The 14,121-nt window shown below is 43.2% G+C and overlaps 1 protein-coding gene across 10 annotated transcripts in view; it reads right to left on the bottom strand.

Annotated features, from left to right (window-relative positions):
• The window catches only part of PCNT (pericentrin), a 315,970-nt gene that overhangs the window by 111,055 nt on the left and 190,794 nt on the right, over positions 1-14,121 (bottom strand). For 8 of the 10 annotated variants that reach the window (XR_013537759.1, XM_078378579.1, XM_072976792.2 and 5 more), the window contains one exon: positions 9,602-9,716. Coding sequence is in view for 9 of the 10 variants with exons in the window: in XM_078378579.1 (XP_078234705.1) it covers positions 9,602-9,716 (115 nt within the window). In the remaining variant the exon portion in view is untranslated. The remainder of the gene's footprint in view (positions 1-9,601; positions 9,717-14,121) is intronic. The other 2 variants (XM_078378590.1, XM_072976795.2) reach the window with 1 other exon arrangement.

Here is a 14,121-nt window from a genome sequence, read left to right as displayed (position 1 = left end):
CATTTCATCACCGAGTTCAAGCGCAAACAGTGAGAACAAGTGAGCCGTCCGTCGGCTCTGCACTGCCTGTGAGCGTGAGAAACGTACCCTTTCCTCCAGCAGTCAGGCCAGTATTGAAATCGATTCCCTGTACGAGGGCATTGACTATGGGACTTTACATATCTGGTTATAAGCTCTCATTGTGAGAAATTCAACTCTTGAACTGTGAACTTTTTGAACTATGCTTTCAGTAAGTTGACAAAAACCATCTGCTGCTAACTGAGAGAGCAAACTTAGGGATTAAGAAGACCCTGGTATAGGTACGAGTATCCTCCTGAGCAAGCGGATTCCACACCTGTCCACTAGTGATGGAAGACCCACTAAGTGCAACTAAAAGCAATCCATACTTCACAATAGGTGATAAGAACCATTATCTAGGGGAAAACAAAGAAGCATCTAATGTGCATGCTCAGCTAGCAACCTCCGCAAAAAGAATATAAAAGGAGGAGTCCGGGCAGGTAGATTTTGTCTGCTGAGCCCAAAGGCTTTTGGAACGAACTACAGTGGTGCCTTGCATAACGAGCGCACCATTTAAGGACGAATCCGCATAGCGATCTATTTTTTAGATCGCTAATACGATCGCATTGCGATGTTTTACTGGGCAAAGCATCGCATTGCGATGATCGGTAAGCATTTCGCTTGCCAATTTTTGCATTGCGATTTTTTAAAAACAGCTGATCGGTGGTTCCAAAATGGCCGCCAGGTGCCCAAAATGGCCACCGCAAGCATTTTCACGCCTTGCCCTCGCTTACCGAGGGCGCGAAAATGGCAGCGCTATGGAGGAAGTTCACTGAACGGTGAGTTTGGGCCCCATAGGAACGCATTAAAGGAAGTTTAATGCGTTCCTATGGGTTTTTCTCTTCCGTTTAGTGATATTTCCACATAGCGACAATTAATCCGGAACGGATTAACATCGCTATGAGGAGCACCACTGTACTTTCTTTGGAACTTGGATGATGCAAATGAAGAAATCTTCTCTCTTTGGTGAGTATGTATGTGGTGTAAATGTGTTGAGTGCATGAAACCCCTTTTACAGTGGTACCTCGCTAGACGATTACCCCACAAAATGACAAATCTGCATAACAATGAGTTTTGTGATCGCTATAGCAATTCGCAAAACAATGTTTCCTATGGGGGAATTTTGCTGGCCGATGATATGGTCCGTGCTTCGCAAGACGGGTATTTTTTTCGGCACCGTTTTTTGCAAGATGACGATTTCAACAGCTGATCGGCGCTTCGCAAAACGGGTGTTTTCGGGGCCGTTTTTCGCAAGATAGCTATTTTAACAGCTGATCGGCGTTTCACAAAGTGGTTTCCCTATGGGCGATCTTTGCAAAACGACGATGATTTTTCCCCATTGGAATGCATTAAACGGGTTTCAATGCATTCCAATGGGGAAACACTGTTCGCTAGACGATGTTTTCACAAGACAGCCATTTCAATGGAACGGATTAACATCATCTAGCGAGGCACCACTGTATTAGAATTTTAATCAATAGTTAATAAAATATATTCATTTTGCATTTATTAATGTGTCTTGTGAGGTCTTTTGCTATATACAGTGGTGCCTCGCATAGCGAGGTTAATCCGTTCCGGATTAACCTTCGCTATAGCGAAACATCGCTAAACGGAATAAAAAAAGCCATAGAAACGCATTGAACTTCGTTCAATGCGTTCCTATGGCTTGAAAACTCACCGTTCAGCGATGTTTCTTCATAGCGCCACCATTTTCGCGCCCTCGTTAAGCGAGGGCAGGGCGCGAAAATTCGGCGCTGACCTTCCGGCGGCCATTTTGGAACCGCCGATCAGCTGTTCTCCCCGGCTTCGTTATGCGAAGATCGCTAAGCGAATCGCTTAGCGATCTTCGCAAAGCGAAAAAACCCCATAGGGGCCATCGCTGAGCGAATGCTCCAGCGATGGCCCAGAGTGCCTCGTTAAGCGATTTCATCGCTCAGCGAGGCACTCGTTAAGCGAGGCACCACTGTATATATATATAAGGGACGTGGTGGCGCTGTGGGCTAAACCGCAGAAGCCTGTGCTGCAGGGTCAGAAGACCAGCAGTCATAAGATCGAATCCACGCGATGGAGTGAGCTCCCGTCGCTTGTCTCAGCTCCCGCCAACCTAGCGGTTCGAAAGCATGCAATGCAGGTAGATAAATAGGGACCACCTTGGTGGGAAGGTAACAGTGTTCCGTGTCTAAGTTGCACTGGCCATCTGACCACGGAAGATTGTCTTCGTACAAAACACTGGCTCTATGGCACTAGATAGATAGATAGATAGATAGACAGACAGACAGACAGACAGACAGACAGACAGACAGACAGACAGACAGACAGACAGACAGTATTGATCATCTTGGGATACAAAATACCTAGTAGTCATCTTTTTTGTGTCATCTTTATGTGACACTAGCAGTTGTAGTATTAGAGTGACTGGGGAAACATAAAAAGGAGGCCCGATGTCCAAGGAACCACAAAACCAGGTGAAATGTACTCCCGCCCTCCAGCAGTATCAAAGACACTTTGCATTCAGAGGTGAGGCAAACACCTAGCCTGGAGGACCCCATCTTTTGGTAATGCTGCTAATAGAACAGTGGATATTAGCCAGGCGTCTCCTTATGGAAATCGAGGATGCCATGGTCATTGAGGCCGCTTCTGCTCCTTATGGAAATCGAGGATGCCATGGTCATTGAGGCCGCTTCTGCTGCATGTGTAGCAGTAATTCTCTGCTGCTTCGGGAGAGATGCAGCCTCAGTGTGAGCATTAATCAATTCCATCTTAATGGATTCAGGAGCGGATTCTAAGATCGGTAAAATTTGTGACCATAGCTGCCTAATCAGAATGTCAATCATTCTGCCCTCTTTGTTGGTAGGGGTCACAGAAGATTTGTTTCAAGCCCTTGATAAGTTGGATTCTATGATTATCGAATTAGGACTAGGATGCTTGGTCAAGAATTCCGTATCCTTTCCGTGTATTCTATACATATTTTCCGTTCATCTTGAAATTTGTAGATTAGCAGGGCTTGTCCCATGCGTCCCTTATCAACTTCAGCATAGCTGGTATAAATGCCAGGATAAGTGGTGGTGATCTTTCCCAACTGCTATAATTGAAAATAAGTTCAGCTTTTGGAGAAGGGGGTTCTTCTACTAGTAGCTAAAGTGATTTGGCCATCCGAGAAATTAATTGTGAGTATGATGTGAAGTTCTCTGAGGGCGACGAAGGATGATTATCTATCGCATCCGGAGACGGTGTTGGAATGTTGGCTGGTGACTCATCTGAGGAGTCAGATTCCAGTTTGTGATCAGAAGTAGACGGTGAAGATGAGGTTGTGTCCACATCTAAAGAAGGCAGTGGTATAAGTTGAGAAGACTTAGAAGGTTGAGAATGTATGTGAGCTGTAGGAGGTAGACCTGAGTATGTTGTGGTCACCTGTAGAGTTTGTTGTCCCTTAGAAGAGTGCTTAAGTCGCTTGGAGAGTTCAGCCTGATGTGATGGTGTCGAATGCTTTTTTGAAAGCTTCAATGTTGAGGTTGGGACCGGTGCTAATTTGCACAATCTTTGGTTTAGCGATGGTGGAGAGTGTTGTCGCATATGTTTAGGTTGTCCATGTCGAGCCTGATCTTGATAGGCTCCCATCTGATATGGATCAGCCTAAGGGGAAAATCCTTCCATGCCGAATTGTTGGTATGCAGGGAAAGAAGGGAATTGGTAATATTGCCCATACTGAGGCATGAATTGGGGTGGTGAGACATGCTTCCTTTTTTCCTTCCTTTTCCTCGGAAATTGAGGTGGAGCCCTGGGCTCCGAATCTTGGCTATCAAACGCCCACCCTGATGTAGGGCTAGAATGGGCCGTGGCCGGACTGGATGGAAGCTCAGTCACCAAATGGCCGTTTGGAGGAGATAGGCTACCGGTCGGTGCCGAAGCTTGTGCAGATGGAACTTGCATGTCCTCCCTTTCAGACATAGAGTCAACAGCCTCCCTCAAGGATTCTTCCAGAATTGCTGATAGTAGTGTCTCTAGTGGAGGTTTGAGATGCACTGACTTAGTTTTCTTAGCCTTTTTAGTGGTTAGTTTCTCTTTTTTCCTCTTAGGTGCATCGTGTGCCCTGGCCACCTTAGAACTCGATGTCGACTTAGGTTTGGAGGACGTCTTGGTCTTGTCCGATCCCTCTCTGGAGTGAGGGGATGGTGTCATTTGGGCGGGAGCCAGCAAGGATGGTGTCTGCCACTCGACCAATCCCCCTGGTGACTGGGCAGTCAAAACAGCTTAAGTTGTGGGGTTAACGGCAATCTCCCACAAGTGAGACCTGAGTCTCTGGAACCTCTGCTTGATCGTGGGCTTTGTAAGTTTTTTATAGGCTGCGCACGCCTGGGTTTGATGTTTTTCACCCAGGCAGAAGAGACATTCTTCCTGGCCGTCTGAGTACGGTATTTTACTGTTGCAGCTCACACACCTTTTAAAAGGGGCTGAAGAGGCCATAAATGGCGGGTAAAAAGAAGGGAAAAACAATTATAGAGTTGAGGGGGATGGCGAGGCAAAAACAAGAAAGCGAAAAAGAAACTCACAGGGGATCTCTGATTAGTTGATTGAAAAGAAGCATTCAATTTAGTGGTGATTAGAAGGGGAAGTGTCTAATAATCTATGAAAAACCAATTTGAAGTTGCTCTATTTTTCTGTAGAACCTTTTAGCACGGTGGAAAAAAGGAACTGAGGGGAATCTTGAGTGGGAGGAGCATGTGCCTCACAGGGGATCATCCCATAAAACTATCACTTTTAGCTCTAGAATCTTCCGAGAATGCCAGCGCAGGCAGAGACAAGACCCATTTGTGTGCATTCACAGAGGCCACAAAAAAGAAATGTTCAGTTTCAACTCCCATTCATGGAGAGCGTAAACTGTCCTGTTGAAGACATCCACAAAGGAATTTGCAAGGACAACTAGATGTACGGCAATCTTAGAATAATGGAGTGGAAGGACCCTATAAGGCCTTTGGGACAATCTCTTTACTCAATGAAGAAATCGGAATCAAAACAGATTTGACAGATGGTTCTCCATTGTTTTCTTGAATGCCTCAAGCACTGGTGCACTCACCCCTTCCTAAAGTAATTGGTTTCATTGTCATCCTGCTCTAACAGTTAAGATGTTTTTCCTGATATTCAGGTTAAATCTGGCTTTCTTGAGCCCATCATTATGTGTCTTGCACTCTGGGGTGAACACAAACAGATCCTGCCCCTCCTCTGTATAACAGCCTTTCAAATATTTTAAAAGTGTGATTGTATCTCCCCATAGTCTTCTTTTCTCGAGGCTAAACATGCTCAGTTCTTTCAGCCTTTCCTCATGGAGTTTCATTTCCAGCCCCCTGATCATCCTTGTTACAATTTGTCAGCATCCTTTTTGAAGTGTGGTGTCCAGAACTGGACACAATACTCAAGGTGAGGCCTAACCAGTGCTAAATAGAAACATATACAGTGGTGCCTCGCTTAACGATTGCCCCACATTACGACAAATCTGCTTTATGATGATCTTTTTGCGATCACAATTGTGATCGCAAAATGATGGTCTAAATGGGGGAATTTCGCTTAGCAATGATCGGTTCCCTGCTTCAGGAACTGATTTTCGCTTTACGACGATCAAAAACAGCTGATCGTTGAGTTTTCAAAATGGCCGCCGGGTGCTTAAAATGGCTCCCCACTGTGTTTAGGGACGGATTCCTCGCTATACAGGCGCCAAAGTTGGCCGCTGTATGGAGGATCTTCGCTGGACGGTGAGATTTTAGACCACTGGAGTGCACTGAATGGGTTTCAATGCGTTTCAGTAGGGTTTTTAATTTCGTTGTACGATGTTTTCGCTTAACGGCGATTTTCCTGGAACGGGTTGTCGTTAAGCGAGGCACCACTGTAAACAACTTGGGACAGGTGTGAAAGTCTTTAGTTCTGAACGTATAAGATGCCAAAGCACAGCGAACATCTAACGAATGGAGGATGCGCTCAACATCTGAAGAAGGATTAGGAAACAACATAGGTAAAGTCAATGGCTGATTGACATGAACATTTGAAACTACTTTAAGTAGAAACGAAATATCTGTATAGAGAACAACTTTGTCTGGAAAAAACTGCAGGTACGGTGCATCAGCTCTAAGGGCAGCTAGCTCGCTTGCTCATTTTGCAGATAATTCCAGATGGTTTATGTGCAAGCGCCTCTCCTGTTTGGACCAAAGAGTGTGAATCTCGTGGGGACTGCAGTGAGCTCCCCATCCTGTGGGGCTTGCATCCATTGTTACTTGAATTGTGAGCTGTAACAGTCGGAATGGGTGACCCATTAGCAGATTTGTTACACTTGATGCGTTAACTCCTTGTTTACAGAGAGACGCGTGGAAGGATCGTCCACCAGGTGATCGAATTGAAACAGGTACCATGCCTGTAGGGGGTGCATCTTGAGCCTCGCATGAGGGACGGCACACGTAGTTGAAGCCATCAGACCTAGGAGATGTTGTGTATGATGTGCTGATACTGTTGTATGAGGATGAAACGAAGAAAATGTTCAGGAGGAAGAAACACTTGCGCACAAGTGGAGTCCAATCGCGCCCCTATGTAGTCCATTATCTGAGTTGGCTGCAAGTGAGACATCTTGTAGTTGACTTTTAGACCTAGGTTTGCCAGGGTTCACAGAACAAACTCGGTGTCTTGTACAGCCTTCTGAAAAGACACAGCCACTATCAGCCAATAGTCGATTTATGGAAAATCTGCAATGTTGTACAGATGAAGGTAAGCTGCCACTGGTGCCATGCACTTTGTAAAAGTTCTTGGCGTGGTTGACAATCCGAAGGGTAGGGCATAAAATTGACAAGCAGTATCTCCGAGGAAAAAAACGTAGGTATTTTTGATGCCGTTGGTAAATGGATACATGAAAATAGGGGTTATTTAAATCTATTACCACAAACCAATCTCCTTGCCTTAACAGATGGATGATTGATTCCAGTGAGACCATGCGGAAGCGCCTTGGATGAAGGTAAGTAACCTGAGGTAACCTGAGGTCTAGTGTGGGTCTGATGCCCCCGTCTTTCTTGGGGTCTGCAAAGTAATGGGAGTAAAATCCACTTGCAATATCTCTTGATGGCACATGTCGGACGGCATGTTTCTGCAACAGTGATGAAATTTCTTCCTCTAGGGCTGGGTTGCAGGACGTAACTTTTATGCACCCGGTTGGAGGAAGTTCTGAAAATTCTAATAGGTAACCGAACTGAATGATGGATAGAACCCATGTGTCTTTGGTGATGTGAGTTCAATTTTTAAAGAATGGGGCCAATCTGGTCTGAGGGGCTGCAATATTGGTGTCTATCAAGCAAAAGTCAAAGGTACTGCTTTCCTTTCTTGGAAGGCTGATGGTAAACTTGGCAGCGCTGAAAAGAAGCTTGAGGCTTAAAGGAAGTGTTGTCTGCTGAAGGCTGAACTGACCGTCCCTGTGCTTGTGGTTTATAAGACTGGTAAGTCTGGTGGTTCTGATGGTACTGTTGCTGACCATAGGATCTACACCATTGAGACTTTTGAATGTTTGGTTGTTGCTGTATCGTATACGACCTAGCTGTCTTCTTAATTTTGTGAAAGGTCTCCATGATCTCATCGTTTTTTTCATTAAACCAGCCCCATAGAAGGATAGCTCTTCTATGTGCGCTTTAGCATCCTCAGCAATCCCTGACGATCTTAGCCAAGCGTGGTGTCTTAACGCAATTGCTGACATCAAGGACTTGGAAGCAACCGCAGCCGCACGGCAGGATGCTACTCTTTGATCTTTTGCAACAGTTAAAGCCTCAGCATGGGCATTAAGCAGCAATGTTCTAGTTTCTTCAGGGGCTGCCTGAAGGGCATGAAGGATTTTGGCCCGAAGTTGTTTCTGGTAAGCCCCTAATGCTGCTTGGTAGTTTGATGCCCTAAACAAAAAAGAAGCAAAGGAATACATTCTATGCCCAAGCACATCCAACTTTCTCTCCTCACGATTGGTAGGGGTGACCTTAGCCTTGCCACCTGTTCTGGACAAGTTTGATTGAACGATAATGGAGTCAGGAGCCGGGTGTTTTGAGAGAAACAGAGTGTCATCTCCATGTGTTCTGTAATGCCCCTCCATTCTTCTTGAAATTTGCATTGAAGATGATGGTAAGTTCCAAACTTCCTTAATGGTATCCATCATGGTTGGAATAAAAGCTAGGCTTAACGGGCAAGTTTTTTTTTTTATTAATGTCGTCAAACACTAGATGTTGTTTGGGAGGTGGTGGCTGTTCAACGTCTAGCTGCAGGGACCTGGACATTCTGGATATCATTCGAGAATATGAGGTAAAGTCCTGAGAAGGTGATGGAGGGTGCAAGTCCCCAACATCCGAATCCGGCATGTTTATATTAGGAGGAGCGTCCTCATTTATGTAAGATGATACATTACCATCTAAGACAGATGATGCTGAGGAATCTTCTTGAAAGGAAGGAGAGGGTGAAGGTGACTTACGGTGGGGAGGGAAGATCAGCTCTAGATTGTTTCAAGAATTGGCTCTGCATAAGCACAAACCCAACTGTATGATCCACAGAAACCATGGTAAAGAACTGATGAAATATGGGGTACTCTGATGGAGGTTAGATTAAGTAATGTGGGGATAACATGATATAATTTAGGAAGGCAAAAGGTCCCCTCTGTGAGCGTTATGGAGGCGGACTGGGATTCTGAAGGTTATTGGTTGATGTTTCTTTACCTAACGTTCTATACTCAGATTATTTTAAACATTTAATTACATGGCTTTTGGCCTGAACCTTTAGGATTGGGTAGAATATAAAAAGGCAATGTTAACATTTTATAAAATTAATTTCTTAGGGGTTCCAGGGTGGGGCAATCTTCAGCAGTGAAAAATACTACCTGAGAACAACAGATGCAACAGGAAAGCAGTACTCAGTTCCTCTGAACCAAATTATCCAAGAAATTCAGTCATTCAGACTTATTAATACCTATAAGTTGTTCTTCCTTCATTCTTCTTACAGTCCACTGGTAAGACTTTGCTTTTTAAAAAGTGGTATATGTGAAATGATTACCTCATCCACTGAGAATTGACAATGGGGTCACATCTTTGTTTCATGGAATGCTTCCAAATGGTTCAGAGTTCCACTGGAACACTTTCAAAATATTTTTCCCTTACCTTTTAGGCATGACACTTACCTAGGGCAGGGGAAAACATAGGTGAGCACACCCTGGCACCCTGCAAAAACTTTTCCCAGCTAGGATTCTAAGACTAGGAACACCAGGATTCCTGGTAAGACTGAGGACAATTCTACCAACAAGACAAATGGAGATGTCTTGCAGTCTCCATACATCAAAGATGTTCCACAGCACCTGAATCTCTCTGTATCTGTCCTCATCCATTCCAACCTATGTTTCTTGGTCCTAGAGCATGGAAAGCAGACATTCTCATGATCAAGGTTGCAAAACTTATACAAGGCTGGTGAATACTCCCCAAAGTAATACCAGCTATATCTCAGGAATCAAGTATTATCTAAACATGTCTTCTGAAATAAGCAAAGTGCAGACCCATTGACTCACTGCTAACATATTCAATGCTTCCACCTTCATATTTGGACAGGTTAGTTCTTAGATCATCCTGCATGGTAAGTGGCATCAGAGTTACATCTTCAGCATTTCTCACCTATTAAGAAATGAATATATGGAAATGTAATTAATCACCACCTCCATTAACAATTTATCCAGAATAACAGAGGACCCATGACAACCACTGTCATATTTTCCATAAGAGTGAATAACAGCCATTATCGTAAATGTGAACTTACAATACATTTTCTGCAGACTGCTATCTGTAATGAAAGCTGTATTTCTATTTCTGTACTGTAGGTTATGTTTTCAAAATAGAAGCAGTTTTGGTTTTCTAAAACCAAAACAACTAAAGCATGCAAGACACTGCAGGAAACATTCTGTCTTACTTGGCATAGAGGTCTGATTATTCAGACCTCTATGCCAAAGAACAGTTTGTTTTTCCAAGGAATTTTCCTACCAGTTCATCTAACAGTGGTATAGTACATTTATTTATTTATTGTTTAATACAGTGGTCCCCAACCTTGGGCCTCCAGATGTTCTTGGACTTCAACTCCCAGAAATCCTGGCCAGCAGAGGTGGTGGTGAAGGCTTCTGGGAGTTGCAGTTCAACTCTGGAGGCCCAAGGTTGGGGACCACTGGTTTAATACACTCCTTCCCTGCCTTTGCACTATATAGTGCTTAATGTAGTTTGCAATTATCACTAAACATAGTAAAAACAAATGTAGTGGTAAAGGTTCCCCTTGACAATTTGTCCAGTCATGTTCGACTCTAGGGGGAGGTGCTCATCTCTGTTTCCAAACTATAGAACTAGTGTTTGTCTGAAGACAATCTTCCGTGGTCATGTGGCCAGCGCGACTAGACAAAGAATGCCATTAGCTTCCCACCATGGTGGTATCTATTTATCTAATCGCATTTTTGCATTTTACATGCTTTCGAACCAGTAAGTTGGCAGGAGCTGGGACTAGTGACAGGGGCTCACTCCATCACGTGGATTCGATCTTATGACTGCAGCACAGAGGCTTCTGCGGTTTAACCCGCAGTGCTATCACATAGCGGTAGAAATGCCAAAATGAAGTAAATCAAACATACATAAGAACAATTTAAATCAATTATATCTGCAGTTAAAATGATCATAATAAATTAAACTGTATTATGAGTAGAGATGGGGATGAAGTGCATGGGTTGTCAAACTTAATGACCCACAAACAACCAATTGCCTCCCAGTGTCCCGATGAACAACAAATCAATTCAGCAATTTGTCGGGTCATTTTTTTAGACAGTCCATGGGGCTATCTAAAAAAATTTTTTAAAGCCCTGGCACCGACAGCCTTCCTATGCTGTGTAGCATAGGAAGAGGATGGAAAGGATACCCCAGCCCTGCTGCCTTTGCAAAGGCAGCGGGGCTGGGGGATCATTTTGATCCCCTTTTCCCTCTCCTTCCTATGCCATGGAGGCATAGGAAGATGAGAGAAAGCAGAACCCAAACCATACCACAATCCCACTGCTGGCTGGGGGATCTCTTTGATCCCTTCCCTCCTCTTCCTATGCCGTGCGGCTACTGGAAGAGGAAGAAAGGGGAACCAAGCCACCCCCCCAGCCCCAGGGATGGGATTCCCTTTGGGCAGGCCATCTGAAGGGAAAATCTCTCTCTGCTTATGCCTCCGAGGAACACCTGATCTGTGCCGACATAAGCAGATAGGGAAAGAAGGGACAAATATGAAAGGGTTATATTTGTTACTTCATATTTGTCTTGGTCTCTGGATCCCAAGAATAAGAAGCAATGAATATCTGACGAATCAGGGATATTCACTGACTATCCCGATTCATTTTTACATTCATTCCCATGTCTAATCATGAGCCAATTTAAATACATACTTTCACATTTATCCTAACAACAACAATGACAGCAACAAGAGAGTTACCAGAAGGGAAGAGATGGTGGGAAACTCGTCTAGTTGCTACAGGGAAAGGAGGACAGGCCACTGATTGTTATTTTCTCCATTCAGATTGCAATTTAATGAAATAAATTATGATGAGATGACAATGAAGATAGATCATCCAGCCTAAAAATGCCCCCTTTTAATGTCAGGTCAGTAGTAGGAAAAGTACTGTAAGTAAATGGAAGGAAACTGGGAATTGTAGTTATAATAAAAGGGAATCTATTAGGTTCTATGTAAGATGAATTTAAAAGATATGTTTTCAGGAGCTTGTTGTGAAGAGTTGTTTGCCTAATTCACAAGGTCAGACAGTTCAGGAAAAGGAGGACAAACAACAGACCGCTAAATTGAAGGAGATAAGACACCTGGAGCCTGGAACATGAGAACTCTGAGTGATTTGAATTACACCTACTTGGACTTAATTGGTTGTCAGTTTGAAGAAGGAGATCCTAAAGAGATGTAAAATGAGAGGGTTTGTGTATGTGAGAAGTTCGGTCCTTGAATGCTGTGGAATGTGAGACACAGAGGTTTGTTTTTATTTCAAGGAGGAGGAGGAGGAAATAGTGCAGTTCCTAGTCAAGATGTTTATTTATTTATTTACGTAGACTTAGCTGTTTATTATTTTACTTAGAAATTGTAAGTTTGTTTAAACATTGTAACGGTTTGAAGATACCTAACGCTTATGCTTTAAAGCTACAACTATAATCTAATGAATCTACTTTATTTTCTTAATAAAACAAATATAAAACTTCAATAGAGGACTAGTCTCTTGACATAGCAGGACTATAACTAAATCCAGTGTGGATGAAAGAAGGTTAATAGTGGCTACTGTAAATAGAGGTCCTACTGTCCTACTTTACAAGGCTGGTGTTTCTAAGGAAACACATAGCCTAGGTTTTATTGCTTTGGAAGCAATCAAGGTTACATTTAAGGTTCAGGCTTGTCTATGGGGCTTACTAAGCATGTCTGAGGCCTAAGGGATCTATCTCAGGAAATAAAGGTGGTAGTTTTGCACCCAAAGGGACTCCCTGACCACAATCATTGTCTCTTTAGGGAGACAGGATCGTTACAAGTATCAATTGTGCTAGATCTCATTCTGAATGAAGATGTTGAAGCCTGTATTATGGAAGCCTGGTTAAGAGAAGGGGGGAACCGACCTTTGTTCACATGGCTACTCTGCAGTACAGGAGGATGGAGTTGGCAGAGTGGCTACAATCTGCAAAAACTCGCTCTCACTAATCAAATGCTCCATCTAGCAGTCTGCCAGTTTTGAATGTATGCTGCTGCAGTTGAATGACTGGGACAGAACTAGAATTCTTTTGTGCACTGCTCATTGCTAAACAATACCTTCCTGAGGAATCTCAGGTCTAACTTTGAAGTATCACAGGTTTATTGGTCTGGGTAACTTCAATCATGTTGAGTCAGGAATGGCTCAGAATTTCATGTTTGCCATGGTAAACATGGACCTCACACATATGGCAGGCTGTACTCTGGGATGTGCTATTATCTTCTGTTATAACTGGTATGTGAAAATGAACAGGTTACATGTGACTTCACAGCCATGGACAGTTAACTTCCTGGTTAGTTATAGACTGACAAGTAGTACAAACTGCTAAAGGAATGGCAGACAAATCAAGATGATGTATACAGGGTGCTGAGGGGTCAAAGGGCTGCCTCATTATGCTTAGAGAGCTTCCTACTTTGTTCATTTGTGATAGTGCCAAAGCTCTGACTGAACTTTACAACATACAGGTGGTTGGTGCTGTGATGAGATGGGTTTTTGAGTTAAAGTCTTGTAAGGAATATGGGGTTTGTAATTAAGAAATGAGCAAGAGAGGTTCCATCTTGTTTCTTTGTATAAAGTATCTATGTTATGCTAACAGGTTGTTTTCTAGGCGAGCAGAGAGAATGTTATTCTGATAGCCTGAGAAAAGGACTCGGTGTGATTAGATGGGAATTGTTGTGACTTTTTGCGAAACCACAGTAAACCCAAATAACATCTGGTGTGTATGGGAAAGAAGTCATGTGGTGCAACAGGACTGTTTGCCTAGTAACGAACTCTGACTGGATGACATCGTGGGAAGGTGCGATAAGCCCTTGCCAGTTACTCTTGAAAAAGGAACTTTTTGCCTATGGACATTGTCATTCAAGACCAACTCTTCATTCATTCGTGACACACGGGACTAACCTTTACATGGACCGATCTTTGTACTATATTGGATTACCCTTGGACTTATGGACTTTTTCCTAAGGACTATGGATTATTTCTCTATGAACTATTATTTTTGGAATACTTCATGTGGACTATGCTCTTGTAATTTTGTAAGGACAATGGTACATTTACTGGATTTTTCTTTCCTAAGGACAATGGGACTTTTACTGGATTTTTCTTTTTAGTACAGGATTCTTGTTCTACAGGATCACTGAGGACTATAGCCTTTTTATAACCTACTTGGATTATTTTGTTTTTACTAATGAAATACCGGACTGGAACTGTTGTTATTCTTTTTAATGGCTTTTTGTGTTTTTGTAAGGTTTTTGAACACGTTTCTATTTTTCATG

Source organism: Pogona vitticeps, chromosome 1, assembly GCF_051106095.1.
Source record: "Pogona vitticeps strain Pit_001003342236 chromosome 1, PviZW2.1, whole genome shotgun sequence".
Lineage (NCBI taxonomy): Eukaryota > Metazoa > Chordata > Lepidosauria > Squamata > Agamidae > Pogona > Pogona vitticeps.
The sequence above is the reverse complement of the archived record's forward strand: the minus strand, read 5'-3'. Positions and strand labels throughout refer to the sequence as shown.